The sequence below is a fragment of the Nelumbo lutea genome, chromosome 6 (genome assembly GCF_056320005.1).
Source record: "Nelumbo lutea isolate HS-2025 chromosome 6, American lotus-T2T, whole genome shotgun sequence".
NCBI lineage: Eukaryota > Viridiplantae > Streptophyta > Magnoliopsida > Proteales > Nelumbonaceae > Nelumbo > Nelumbo lutea.
In genome coordinates, this window is record NC_142689.1 from 15,279,139 (window position 1) to 15,293,758 (window position 14,620).

General features: G+C 39.9%; 1 protein-coding gene across 4 annotated transcripts in view; it reads right to left on the reverse strand.

The window, feature by feature from the left end:
• LOC148847546 (alpha/beta-Hydrolases superfamily protein) overlaps positions 1-14,353 on the reverse strand; it is a 102,119-nt gene extending 87,766 nt beyond the window's left edge. Inside the window, exons 1-6 of one of the 4 annotated variants that reach the window (XM_088948908.1) lie at positions 13,982-14,353; positions 13,516-13,623; positions 13,347-13,420; positions 13,178-13,249; positions 13,058-13,086; positions 1,746-1,796 (exon numbers count right to left, since the gene is read on the reverse strand). In XM_088948908.1, the coding sequence (XP_088805034.1) occupies positions 1,746-1,796; positions 13,058-13,086; positions 13,178-13,249; positions 13,347-13,420; positions 13,516-13,583 (294 nt within the window). In that variant the 5' untranslated portion in view covers positions 13,584-13,623; positions 13,982-14,353. The remainder of the gene's footprint in view (positions 1-1,745; positions 1,797-13,057; positions 13,087-13,177; positions 13,250-13,346; positions 13,421-13,515; positions 13,624-13,981) is intronic. The other 3 variants (XM_088948909.1, XM_088948910.1, XM_088948911.1) reach the window with 3 other exon arrangements.
• Between the last annotated feature and the right edge of the window lie 267 nt (positions 14,354-14,620).

Here is a 14,620-nt window from a genome sequence, read left to right on the forward strand (position 1 = left end):
CCTCTGAGGTGCACGCCTCATGCACTTTTTTCATGAGGCGTGCTAGAGAAATATGCCTCATGTGCCTCATGCACATCTTATATAAAAAGACAAAAAAAAAAGAAAAAGGAAGAAAAAGAAAAGGAAAAGAAAGGGAAGGGAAGGGAAAGAAAAAGAAAGAGAAGGAAAAAAAAGAGAAAAGGAAAGAAAAGAAAAGAAAAGGGAAGGGAAGAAAAGATAAGGGGAAAGAAAGTGGTTTGCCCCCTGCCCCTTCGGTTGGGGGGCTTCGCCCCCCAGACCCCCCCTCTGCTTCGACAAGACCCCCCCCCTTTCAACTAATGTTATGCATCTTTATTCTTCTTAATATAAAAGATTTTTATTAAAAATAAAGAAAGAAATGAGGTCCCCCCCCTTCCTCTTCATCCTCCTCCTAACCCTCCTCCTCTTAAGGAGGCTTACGCCTCTTGCGTTCTGAACTACGCCTCACGCCTCTGGGTAGCGGAACGCCTCGCATCATGCCTCCACATTTTAAAACATTATTCCCAAATATGAGGGACATGTCACCACATTTCTTCCAATAATGAAACCAGCTCTTGCCCAAGTGCAGGACTTTTGGGCATGCCACACTTGGGCAAGAAATGGGCTTAAATTCTTGCCCTTTACTGGAAAAACTGAATAGATAACTATATCTTTTTTTCATCAAATTAATAACAAGAAAACAAGCCTATTCCATTAAATAGATAGCTATATCAAACATCATCTTGGCCCATTCTTGCCTAATCTTGGCAAGAATGAGACAGAAATGGGCTCTGGGATATCAACCAAATGGGCCCTAATCCTCTTTACCCTAGTATATCTCCTTTTCCTTTGTAGGTTTTTGATTATGAATCCTACTGTTGTGTCACATACGTAATTTGGGTTGGGCTGTAATGTTCATTTTCTCTGTTATTTCTTCTTATTTGGGGCTTAATGGTCCTAGGATTTCTACCTACTAATGGGGAGGGGGGGCAGTTTTGTGCATCATTTGTAAATCTCTTGTTTAAATAGTACGTTAAGGTAGACAGAACCAATAGCTGCACCTCTCTTCTTCCTTTCTAATCTTCTTATACCAGCCTAGGGCAAAATAACTTCATGGTATCAGAGCACATAAATCTGCCCTAGAACCTGCTTGTTCAGTTCCGAGTCCTTAGTAGTTATTGTCGGGTTGATTCCAGTTCCACCTGGGCCCAACCCACTGACAGCCCTATCTTTTAGTAGCTTTGCCTTTACCATGTGTTCTACTTGTCCCTCATAACTATGTAGAGGTCATGTCTATACCTGAGTGTAAGAAGGCTATAGAGGACAAGATTTATGCCCCAAGAAAATAACCAATCCTTTGAGCCAAGCACATGGATATTACTTCATGGAATAACAATCCCCTGAGCGTGAGCATCTTCCTTGGGCTCCCTCTAAGCAAACCATGGAAATTGCTCCATACACACTGGATAAGCAAATCTCAATACAGAAGTACATTCTTAAAATCTACCAAACAAAGAGATGAATCCATGCCCAATAAAATACATAGATAAATAAAAACATTACTACCTAAGCAACAGGAGAGTATGTCCCAGAAGTAATAAAAGAGGATGAACAAGAAGTTCATATATTTAAATGCAAGTGAGGTTCTCCCTTTCCTTCCTAGACAACAATATGCCCAAGTCCACCATTGTATGTCCAAGTATGGTTATATTTTCTCACTTTTGTTCATTACCCAAAATAAAAAATACCTTGTGATTGATTTGCTCATTTAATGAGAACAACCTTCCACCCTCCCAATTCTGGCAAGTAGAGAAAAACTTTATATTAGAAAGATATGGATGTAATGTATTTAAATGAAATAAAAAAAGTGATAACAAGGCATAGAAAAGACCAAAAGGAAAAGATACTCTTTTTTTCTAAATCTGAATATAAATGATGAGAAGTTAGAACTAGGAGAAGAAGAAAGAATAATGGGGGAAAACAAGGGGAAAACATCCATGTATTCTTGGACAAATACATATTTTCACCTAAGCCAATTATTGTAAAAAGCAAGATTATGTGCAAATGTGCATTATAAATAATCCATAAAAGTATCCTTCAAGAATAGCACTAACTTTTCTTGAAAGAAACCAGAAACCTCAACAATCAAAGCCATAAATCTCCACATACTCTTCAGACATAATAATGCCTAAAGATAACCACATTTCACTAGCACATAGTGTGACTAAGGGCTGTTTGATAACAGCTGAAATTGCTGAACTGAATGACTTATTGCTTTGTCTTTTAGTGGATAAAAGAACTAAACAATAAAGTATTCAAGGGTATAGAAATCTGCCCAACTACAGCTTCATCCATGTAGGAGACCAAAACCTCCATAAAAACTAATTCTTTAAAAGACAAAACACTAAGCTTTTCAGTTCAACCACTTCATCTGTTACCTAACAGCCCCTAAGCTGACAACACATGTAACCTCTTGACAGTGTAGCCGGCCAGAGATAAGTGGAAGAGGAGAGAAGAGAAGAGAAGAGAAGAAGAAGAAAAGAGAAGAAGAAGAAAAGAGAAGAGAGGAGAGAAGAGAGAAGGTTTGCAATGTAACAGTACTGGCGGCGCCAGTGTTTATTTTACTATATATAGGGCGACAGAAATAACAAGGGAAAAGACCCTTGTGCCCCTAAGTACAATAACAGACATAACAGAAATAAAAAACGAAATAAAAAACAATTTAATTAGCCAAACAGGCCCTAACATCTGCAACTAAGTTATTTTAACATTATTCCAACACTCCCCCTCAAGTTGGAGCATAGATGTCAATCATGCCCAACTTGTCACACAAATCTTTGTGCCGCACATGATGAAGACCTTTGGTGAAGATATCTGCAAGTTGCTCTTCCGAGCTGAAATATGGTGTGCACACTTCTCCACTTTCAAGTTTCTCTCTGATAAAATGCTTGTCCACTTCAATGTGTTTCGTCCTATCATGCAGAACTGGATTAGCAGCAATATTGATGGCAACTTTATTGTCACGGTAGAGTGACGTAGGATTGCTTACTGCGAAACCCAGTTCACCTAACAGATTTCTTATCCACATGATTTCCACAACCCCATGAGCCATCGCTCTATACTCTGCTTAAGCACTGGATCTAGCCACCACACTTTGTTTTTTGCTTCTCCATGTGACAAGGTTTCCTCCTACAAAGGCACAATAACCACTGGTAGACTTTCGGTCATTGACTGCTCCTGCCCAATCTGCATCAGTATATACTTCCACTTTTAAGTGATTGTGTTTCTGGAACAACAAACCAGCTCCAGGAAACTTCTTGAGATATCTCAAGATCCTCTCTACAGTCTCAAAGTGAGTTGTCCTCGGGCTGTGCATGAATTGACTAAGGACACCCACTGCATAGGCAATATCAGGCCTGGCCATAGACAAATATAGAAGTCTCCCCACGAGTCTCTGGAACATCTTTACATCTTTCAAAAACTCTCCCTCACTATCTCCCAGATGGTGATTAGGTTCAATAGGTGAATCAGATGGTTTTACCCCCAACTTGCCTGTATCTTCTAGTAGATCTAGTACATACTTCCGTTGGGAAATAAAGATGCCCTTGTGAGAGCAGGCAACTTCAATTCCAAGAAAGTATCGTAAGGGGCCTAGATCCTTCACCTCAAATTTAGTAGCTAAGAATTTTTTTTAGTCTCTGGATTTCAGCCTCCCAATCTCCTGTGATCAATATGTCATCCACATACACAATAAGAGCTACAATTTTACCTTCGCCTCTTTTTACAAATAGGGTATGATCTGACTGGCATTGTTTGAATCCCATCTGTTGAACTGCTAAATGGAACTTACAAAACCAAGCCCGAGGTGATTGTTTCAACCCATATAGGGAATTTTTTAACCTGCACACCTTTTGTTCACTGCCTTTGGCACAAAACCCTGGGGGTTGGGTCATGTACACCTCCTCTTCCAAGTCACCATTCAAGAAGGCATTCTTGATGTCCAATTGGTGAAGATCCCAGTCAAGATTTGCTGCCAAGGAAAGGAGAATCCGGATGGAGTTCATCTTCGCTACTGGAGCAAAAGTCTCTGCATAGTCCACTCCATATACCTGTGTGAAGCCTCTTGCTACCAGTCTATCCTTGTACCTTTCAACAGTTCCATCAGCTTTGTGTTTCACTGTGAACACCCACTTGCACCCCACTGGTTCCTTCCCCTCAGGAAGATCTACCAACTCCCACGTACCATTTTTGTGTAAGGCATCAATTTCTTCCTGCATTGCATCTGTCCATTCAGGTTTTGACAAAGCTTCTGCCACGGTCTTAGGGATGGGGACACTATCCACAGAAGAGATAAAGGCACGGTACGAAGGTGAAACAAGCTCATAGGACACAAAGTTAGAGATAGGATGATTAGTGGTACAAGATCTAACACCCTTTCTCTTAGCAATAGGAATATTAAGATCATTGGGGACAGGTGAATCAACATTTAAAGGAGCAATGGGAGCAAGTGTACCTGGCTGATGAGACGGATCTACCTCGCGTGAATCCGCCGATGTTGGTTGCATAGTGTCCGGCTCCACGGCTCTTGAACTCTGCTGGCTCTTATGGCGACGATGAAAAACCCGGAATGGAGGAGGATCGGGTAAAGGAGGTAGTTGAATCTGAGTCATCGCCTGTTTCTCCTCAACCCTACTCTCCCCCTGAGTAGAAACCGAGAAGAACAAATGACTCTCAAAGAATGAGACATCAATGGAAACATAGTACTTGCGGGCAATGGGATCATAGCAACGATACCCCTTTTGAGATGAAGGGTAACCAAGAAAAATACAAGGAATAGCTCAAGGGTCAAGTTTACCACGAGTAGGCAACAAGTTGTGGACAAAACAACGACACCCAAAAACACGCATCGGGATGGTGGACAGCGGGGCTTTAGGGAACAAGAGATGATGTGGGGCCTTATACTCTAGTAGCCGAGAGGGCATGCGATTGATGATATATGCCGCACACAATACTGCATCCATCAATAACTATTTTGGCACATTCATATGAATCAGCAAGCCACGAGCAACTTCGAGAAGGTGACAGTTTTTTCGTTCAGCCACACCATTTTGTTGGGGTGTCCTGGCACAAGAGCTTCGCTGAAGTGACCCACTTGAAGAAAAGAACTTCGTGAGATCACTATGGAAATATTCCTTTGCATTGTCTTACTAGAAAATATGAATTTCCGTTTGGAACTGAGTGAACACCATGCGTTGAAAATCTTTCACAATTTGTGGCACTTCGTCTCGAGATCGCATAGGGTAAACCCAAGTGTATCGAGAATAATCATCAATCAAAGTAACAAAATACTTATAGCCAGCCGCAGTAGGTAGAGTAACAGGGCCCCAAACATCAGAATAAACAATATGAAATGGAAATTCAGAATCGCATAGGGAATACTGAAGGAAGGGTCTTTTCTGCTAGTCTGTTCGATCTGTTCTTTGGGCTAATCGATCTTCTCTTGACAGTAGGGTTGATCAATCTGCTCTCTTTTGATCAGCATCCCCGCTCTGATACCATCTTGACAGTGTAGCCGGCCAGAGATAAGTGGAAGAGGAGAGAAGAGAAGAGAGAAGTTTGCAGGGTAACAGTACTGGCGGCGCCAGTGTTTATTTTACTATATATAGGGCGACAGAAATAACAAGGGAAAAGACCCTTGTGCCCCTGAGTACAATAACAGACATAACAGAAAAAAAAAAACGAAATAAAAAACACTTTAATTAGCCAAACAGGCCCTAACATCTGCAACTAAGTTATTTTAACATTATTCCAACATAAGCAAACAAAGGGTGCTCCGATGAGCAAACTATCTCACATTAACTTACCAGATATTAGATCGGGGACCTGTAGTGTAACCTTTAATGGATAAGGCGTCTGTAGCATTAGCATTAAACCAACCAGCTATTAAATTGGACCCATCATCTCAACAGCTGCATATAAGACTTTAAGGATCTAAGATGGTCACTAACTTTTGATAATGCTGTTATTTGAGAGTAGATAAAGAGACTTAAATAGACAAGGTATATGGGTAATGAAACTGGGTAAATAGATAGGAATATAGCATACAAGTTAAGCAACCAAATCTACCTAGAGAATAATCACCTTTCGTCATTCCCTAACATTTTACTTTATCCTTTAACTTTCTAGCAGAAGTGGACATTGACAAATAATAAAGAGCTTAATATTATTTTACGTAACCAAATCAAATATCCTTCAAAATGAGGTGTGATTGGAATATGTTATAGCCAATCTAGTTCATTCTAAGCAGGGGGTGGTCGTGAAGCAAAAGTTGTCTCCATCACCTCTTCCGAATGGCGGTGTCAGGGGTGTCATGAAGGATGTAGGAAAGATCAGAAGTAGATTAGCCATGCTTGAAACTTGCTTAGTCAAGAGATTCCTCGATTCAGACCCGAACCAAAAAGATGTGGAAGTAGGGGCGTGGTTTGAATGGAGGAAAAGGTTTCTAGTGGGTTAGAAAGTTGTATGCTGGGTTATTTTTATTTATGTTCAAAAGATAAGAAGAGAGAGAAGAAATTCTAAAGGGAGAAGAGATAGGAAAATATAGATACCTAGAACTGAGGTTGGGGAAATGGTATACATGGTGGGGCAGGTGAGGAATACTGAAGGAAGAAGTTTTATTTGGATTAATGTTTTTGGGATACCATTACATGCATGGTGCATCCAAACTTTCAAAGCCATCAGAGAAGCCTGTGGAAAGTTTAAAATGTATGATTTTCAAAACAAGAGATGGGATGACCTCCGCTTTGCAAGAATCTTAGTGGAGACAGAGAATGTGAAAACTATACCTGTGAAGTTGGACTTGTCCTTTCCCGGAGAAGTTTATGAAGTCAGCGTAGTGATTGAAGGTGAGGATCCAACTTGTGGGGTAAGAACAATGATGTTGGAAGAATTAGAGGAAGGAACAGGAAGGAGGTGGGAGGGAGAGAAGACGAAGAGTGATAACAGGGGAGAGGAAGACTGCAAAGTAGAGGGGTGGGCTGGTTTCAGGCTTCTTCAGAAATTAAAAGCTTTGAAGAAAATCTGGTGTAGCCACATCCCTTCAAGAATTTGCTTCTTTGTTTGGGAAGCTTGTCTCCAGAAAGTTAATACTTGTGATCTCCTACAGAAAAAACTTTCGGGAAGACGCTCCATATCTCCTTATGTTTGTATTTTATGCCTCAGCGAGGGTGAATCTGTAGATCACATCCTTCTTCACTACAATTTCACCCAAAGGATATGGTCCCACTTCTTAAAAGTGGCAGGTTATAGCTGGGCTTTTCCAAAACACATTATGGACACAATGAATCAATGGCAAGGAACAGGGCTAAGCAAAAGGGGTAAAGTCCTTTGGCAATCAGTGCTACATGCAATGTTGTGGGGTGTTTGGGGTGAAAGAAACAATCGCCTCTTTGACAATAAAAGCAGTACCTTGGAGAAATTAATCTCAGATTTTTTTTTTTGATAAATGAATTAATCTCAGATATTACCTACCTTTGCATCCTTCTTTGGATGGTGAATTCAGCTCTGTTCAAAGGACTTTCAGTGATATTATCAGAGATGTTCACCCCTTTCTGTTTCTCCCTCATCCCCAGAAAACATCCTTGAGGCATCCCATACCCATCAGTGAAGGAGTGATAACCCTTAATTTTGACAGTTGTGCCTTAGGTAATCCTGGTCTTGCTGGTATTGGAGGTACAGTAAGGGACGGAAGGGGCAATGCTGGACTTTTAGTGATCCAATCGGCTGGGCTGACTCCACAAAGGATGAAGTGATGGCTGCTCTCACCGGAATCAGGATAATAAAAAATTCGGGAATTAAGAATTTAATCATTGCAGGTGATTCAGAAAATACGATAAAATGGTAAAGAGACAAAGAGGGGGGCCCTTGGAGACTGAATCATTATCTTGCTGAAGCTTGGGATTCTTTGGATTGTTTGAATGTTAATTTAGTTTGGATTCCTAGGGAACACAATCATACTGCAGATTGCCTAGATAAATTTGGTGTGTACTTGGAGCATTTGTATAGCGACAAGCTTCCTCCTTTGTAACTTGTAGGGGTTCTCCCCCAGCTTTGTATATCTCCCCTTGTTCTCCCTCTTTTTCTTAATAAATTCTGGTTAAATTTTCTCACAAAAAAAAAAAGATATAAAGTTGGATGTTGAGAAGAGGAGGAAGAAGAAGGAAGCCAAATCATCTAATGGTGTGTTTGGTTTCCAAGAAAGGGAAGGGATGGGAAGCATTTTGGTGGAATATTCCATCTTTCTAGTGTTTGTTTTGCAAGAAACACTAAGAAATGAGAGGGGCACGGGTTCTCAATAGTTAAACCATGGGGTCGCACCAAAACAGTGAGACCTCGCTGAGAAGAGAAAATATTGGGTTTCAAGTTGGAAAATTTCATTGAGCCTGTCAGAGCACCAAACTCGGGTCTTCGTCTTCTGACTATCCATCCTCCAACGGTTAGTTCTCCGGCGACGTTTCTGGCAGTTTCGTGCAACGATAAGTACAGATCCAAAATCCTCTCGCGTTTTGCTTCTATTTTGGAATCATTTTTATCTGATTTTGTTGATTTCTTCTCCTTCCACAACCCATTGAATCGCCCCTCCAACCATGGTCAGCTGGACTAGTTTTTCCTCGCCGGCGAGCTGAAACACAAGACCTGTGTTCCAGATCTGCTACTATTGTCCTCTGGTTTAACATTGGCACTCCAGATCTGGACAGGGACATGTGTTGTTCCAGATGTGGAGCTTTTCCCATGGATTTGTTCCAGTTATGTGGTATTTCCCAATGTGCTCATCTCAGATCTGTTTAGGGTTTTTTTCTCCTGATTGTTGTTTATTAGTGTGTTGTATTGCTTGTTCGATTACTATTTGATGGGTTCTGTTGTGTTGTTTCATTTTGGTTCCATGGATTAGTTTCAGTTTCTATGTAACTGAGTACTTGGACATAGTTCATGACTCTTTGTTAGTTTTGAATCCATTGTTTTGATGGTTTTAGAAAACATGAAGCATATTAAATTAAGCCAATGTTTTTTTTTTGTTTGTTTTTTCATTCCTCGAGGCGTGTAGAGTGAAATTTTAGACCAATAAGTCCAATTTCAAGCCCTTACAAAATAATTGTGAAGGTTTTATTGACAAGGCTGAGGAAGGTGCCGCATTTGGTGGTGGGTCCTATGCAAATGGATTTTGTATAAGGCAGACAAATTTTGGACGGGATACTGATTGCAAGTGAGTGTATTGATTCTAGAATTAGAAGTGGGGTGGAAGGAGTGGTTTGTTAAATTGATATGGAGAAGGCATATGATCATGTGGAGTGGGGTTTTCTGACGAAGTGCTTACAAGGATGGGTTTTGGGGAGAAGTGGAGGAGCTGGATTTTTGCATGCGTGTCTTCAGTCTCTTTCTCAGTGTTGGTTAATGGGGTCTCTACAGAATAATTCACATCTACAAGTGGGATAAGACAGGGAGATCCACAGTCACCAATGTTGTTTGTTTTGGTGGTTGAGGTATTGGGGTTATTCTTTGGGAGAGGAGTGTAAGCAGGTATGCTTTCGGGTTTTAAGGTGGGAAGAGGGGACCTGAAAATCATACATCTACAGTATGCCGCTGACACTTTGGTTTTCATGGATGCTTTAGTGGAGCAGTTCTGAATCTAAGGGCAATATTGAAAGGGTTTTGAATTTCTAGCTTGATTGAAAATCAATTTGAAGAAAAGTGTGATGATAGGAGTGGGGAACATACCCAATATATGCCTTGAAGAATGTGCAAAGACACTAGGCTGTTTGGTGGGAGAATTTCCATTTACTTATCTGGGACTTCCCATTGGCACAAAAGCTTCAACCTTCTCAACCTGGAAACCAATGATAGATAGTATAGATCAAAAGCTAGAAAGGTGGAAAAGGGAGGTATTTTATCTTTTGGGAGGAAGAATTAGCCTTATAGAGTGTGCTTTCCAATCCACCTATTTATTATCTTTCAATTATCAAGGTTCCAGCTATAGTTGCAGATGAGATTGAGAGGATTCAGAAGGAGTTTTTTATGGAATTTCAATTCAGAAGTTAAAAAGTTCCATCTTGTTAAATGGGACTGGGTTTGCAGGGTAAATAAGGATGGGCAGTTGAGCATTAGAAAGGTGAGGGTTATTAACTTTGGGTGGGATTCGAGGGAGGTGGTTTCATCTTATGGCGTGGGGTTTGGAAGGGCATTATGAAATTTCATTATTTGATGGTCAACTTGATAAGATGGAGGGTGGGTTTGGGTAACACCATTAGGTTTTGGGAGGATGATTGGTTGGGAGTTGGGAAACTCAATGAGATATGTCCAAGACTTTATAATCTAAGTGAAAAGAACATTGTCATAGCACAATGTTATGAATCAGGCAGGGTTTGGCGGTTTGGGCTCCAAAGTTCAGGAGGCCTTTGCTGGATAGAAAGGTGGAAGAATGCATACAGTTTCTGTCAAGATAACAAGAAGCAGAGATCAATGTTGAAGGGCCTGATGAGAGGTGGTGGAAAGAGTGCAGAAATGGAAGATTTACAGTGAAATCCTTCTACAAAGCTCTTGTGAGAAATCAGATAGAAAGGTCAGAGATCAAAGGTGTTTGGGAAAACCCAGTCCCTCCAAGAGTAAATGCTTTTGCTTGGCTGGTGTCTTTAGACAGCATCCTGATGCAAAATCATATCATACAGAGAGGTACTCATCTAGCAAGCAGCTGTGCTCTCTGTCAGTTGAAAGAAGAGGATGTGTTTCACCTTTTCCATGGCTGCAAGTTCTCTTTCTTTATTTTGGGCTTCTACTTCCATCTCTTCGACAAAGACATTTGGTCATTGGGTTCACCAAGTGAAATCTTTGCATGCTGGCCTAACTTACAAAGAAGCAAAAACGCTAAAATTTTTTGGAGCTGTATTCCTTTTGCAGTCTGCTAGGAAATATGGAAAGAGAGAAATAAAAGGATTTTTAGGGAAGAGCGTGTAACAGGATGTACAAGAAGGATTTCTGTTAGATACCAATGAAAGGAGAAGTTTCAGTCAAATTTAAAATCACACATGCATGCACATATATGTGTGTTTCTACGGAGCATACAGAAAAATGATATCCAAAAAAAATATAACTCAAACAAGTCACCAAACATGAATATGTTGACTAAAAATTTTTACTAACAAAAATGGAATACAATATTTTTTTATAATAAATAAAAAGGAAAATTATATTGAAACAAGAGAAGGTACAAAAAAAATTAGACAATATATCACCCACAACAAGGGATAAGAACTTAAAACCCAAAACACCACAACCCTTCAAGCCCTTTTGAATACATACGATAAAACTCTTTCCCTTTTCTTAGCCCTTAAACATCATGACACTTGTGCTGTCAAAACTCAAACCCCACAAAAGGACCCAAAGCTTGCTCCCTATACCATCGTTTCTAAACTGCTCATACTCTTTCCTTTCTAGAATTTCTAAACTGCCTTCTGTTTCTCTCTGCCCACACTGCCCCAACCACAGCCACTGGAATGAAGTGCCAAACCACTTCCCTCTTTTACTCAAACCTGGGAGGCTCCAGCACCACAAAATCTCTTGACCGATCTAGGCATGGTCCAACCCACTCCCACAGCTTCAAGGAAGTGACACCAAATCCAAGAGACAAACAGACAGTGAACGAAAAGGTGGTCAACATCTTCCGTCATCTGTCCACACAAATTAGAATTCAAGTCAGGAAGCTGTGCCCCCCTCCTAAACCAAGTTATCCTTGGTCAAAAACATCTGTCCAATACTGCAGCCCAAACTAAAGCATTAATCTTTCCTTTTTCTAAGCCCTTAAACATCATGACACTCTTGCTGTCAAAACCCAACCCCTCAAAGGACCCAAAGCTTGCTACCTACACCATCCATGCACAAACCTAATAATAGCTCTCTACTAATCAAAAATTCCAAATTGGAACTTTCCTCACTCATTGGAAACTTCTACTCTAAATCCCAAAACATTTTTCTTGAAAAATCTTCCACTCCCAAAACAAATAGCCCCAACAATTTGCTTACTCGGACTTCAGTTTCCACTATCTTTTCTGAGTCCTCCTTTTTTTCTATCCTAACTCAATCAACAAAGATTAGGTGAATTACAGTGCCTAACCAGAACTCCAAGAAGGTATAAAATTATAAATTATTAAAAAGTTTTTGTTTAGGAGAAAATAGTTTGGCGGACCAGAGTCTTCTTGTGTGAAGAAACATCCTACCCAAACCAAGCCCAATTATCAATCTGATTGAGGTATAAATTGGAGGAATTCAAGGTAGCCCAGGGACTTGCAACCCATGATACCCAGATACTAGCACATGGCCGGCATACTAGTTTCAGATACTACAGAGGCACTAAGTAAACTTTATAGCATCGAATACTGTTTTACTGATTTTTATCAACTTTTTTTACTTGTATTGTAACATCAATCATTTTAAAATATGTAAATTGGAATATTTTAACAAATCATACTATAAAAAATCTATACTGGTTAGAAGTTAAATTAAATTTAACAAGATATAAGCATTGAGAAATTACACTTAGCTTCAAAACTAGACATAAAAGCATTCTATAAGCATATTAAACAAGACACTTAATCCTGTGTCCATGTTAGGAATCTTAAGAAATAGAGTCATATCCCCATTTCCCATATCCATGTAAACGACAATATCCCCCGTTTTTTGTATAATAGCTTGTTATACTTGTTTTGGTTTTTCAATGAAATTATACTTTACTTTCTCTCCCAAACAAAATGTACACGACAACGTCCATATCTGGGCATCATAGCTGGAAACCATAATACATTATTCAGATTTCATAATCAGATACCCAGCCATCAAAATGGTAGCTAATCCTACACGTTGTGGTTTAAAGTTAAATTAATGATCAGATGCATCCTTGCACAATGTCACAGTCTCACAGATGCACAAGCACATAAGATATCTTATGTCCAAATCACTAGTAAATCATTGCACCACTTTAATTAACCTCAGGTTAACAGCAATGTATAAGCACCTTTCTTGTTTGAGATATATGCCCAATTGCTGAACATGAAAACATAGGCGTGAGCGGTTAGTATATAGAAATCGCAGCTCCAATTAGTACCCAATAGGGGAAAATTGCTCCATTTCTTGCCTGTTATTGATGCCTTTCCTCCAAGAAGCTCATAAACTGCTTCCACGAAGTCCTTGTAAAAAGATATAATACCTGTAATAACCATTCAACAACCGAGAGACAGAAATTTAAAGGCAAGTTATCATCCACAGATACATATACACATTTCTGCACAAGTTTACCGCAGGACCTGGATTTCCTGGGATAAGCAAAATGTTGATCAAAGGATCTTCCGCTTGCAACTCAAGTAATTCAGTCATATGACTGCAAAAATATATATATATATATATAATTATAGATCTATCAGTATTCAGTAGTTCACTGAGTGCATTAATATACAAAGTGAAAATTAGACGCACCTGGACACATTGCACAGACGAAGAGTGGCTTGTTTTCTCTTTTCTGGAAGTAAATTCTCACTACCCATCTGACTACTTATACTCTTTAGCCTATACTTTGACCTTAAACTTCCAACATAATTCAAAGATGATAAGAGAAATCAGTAATGAGCAGAATCAAAAATTCAACTCAGCATTGTTTGTGCCTACTTCGTGGCAACATCTTCTACTCAAAAATTCAACTCAACATAATTCAAGTTTATGAAGATTAGGCTTGAAATTCTACTCAAAATTAAAATACCCATTTCTCTAACCAACATCTTCTACTCATTCTCCAAATCAAATGATGGGCACAGACATCAGAGAGAGAAAGGAGTAAAGGAGATATTGCTTGAACTTAAATCGAGAAACGAGAAACCAGAAAATCGGGTAACGCAACTGGGATTTATCTCTGAAACGAAGAGGAGTTTTTATTTTGTGGGCTTACCTGGAACTGCAGGAGATCGAGGACGAGAGCAAACGAGACACCACAAGCACAAGGCCAGACGGATGGATGTATTTTGACTTGATTCATAACTGCCTTCTGGAACGGCCCACCAACCAACAAAAAGGTTTAGGGATTGGCAGTGTATATTAGGAGACCATCAGGTCACTCCGAATCCGCTATACAAACATTGTTCCCACTTCTCTACCGGTCTACCCATATAATAAGTGCGAATGGGCTGGAGACAAAATTATACACACCCGGCTGAACAACTTATCACATTTGAACACACCAGTGCAGTGTAGATTAGGAAACCATCAGGTCACTCCGAATCCGCTACACAAACATTGTTCCCACTTCTCTACCGGTCTACCCATATAACAAGTGCGAATGAGCTGGAGAAAAAACTATACACACCCGGCTGAACAACCTATCACACTTGAACACACCAGTGTACGTCTCGTCTGAGACTAAGTTGTATTGAACACCGGTGTATATGTTTTTGTCTCCAGCTAATCCGCTGCCTTGTATTGGGAACATTTTCTGTGTGTAGGTAGGGCTAACACCAGTGAAATCGGCTCCTTGCATGAGGAATATTTCTGTACTTTGTGCTTTATTTTATGGGGAGATATTCTCAATGTA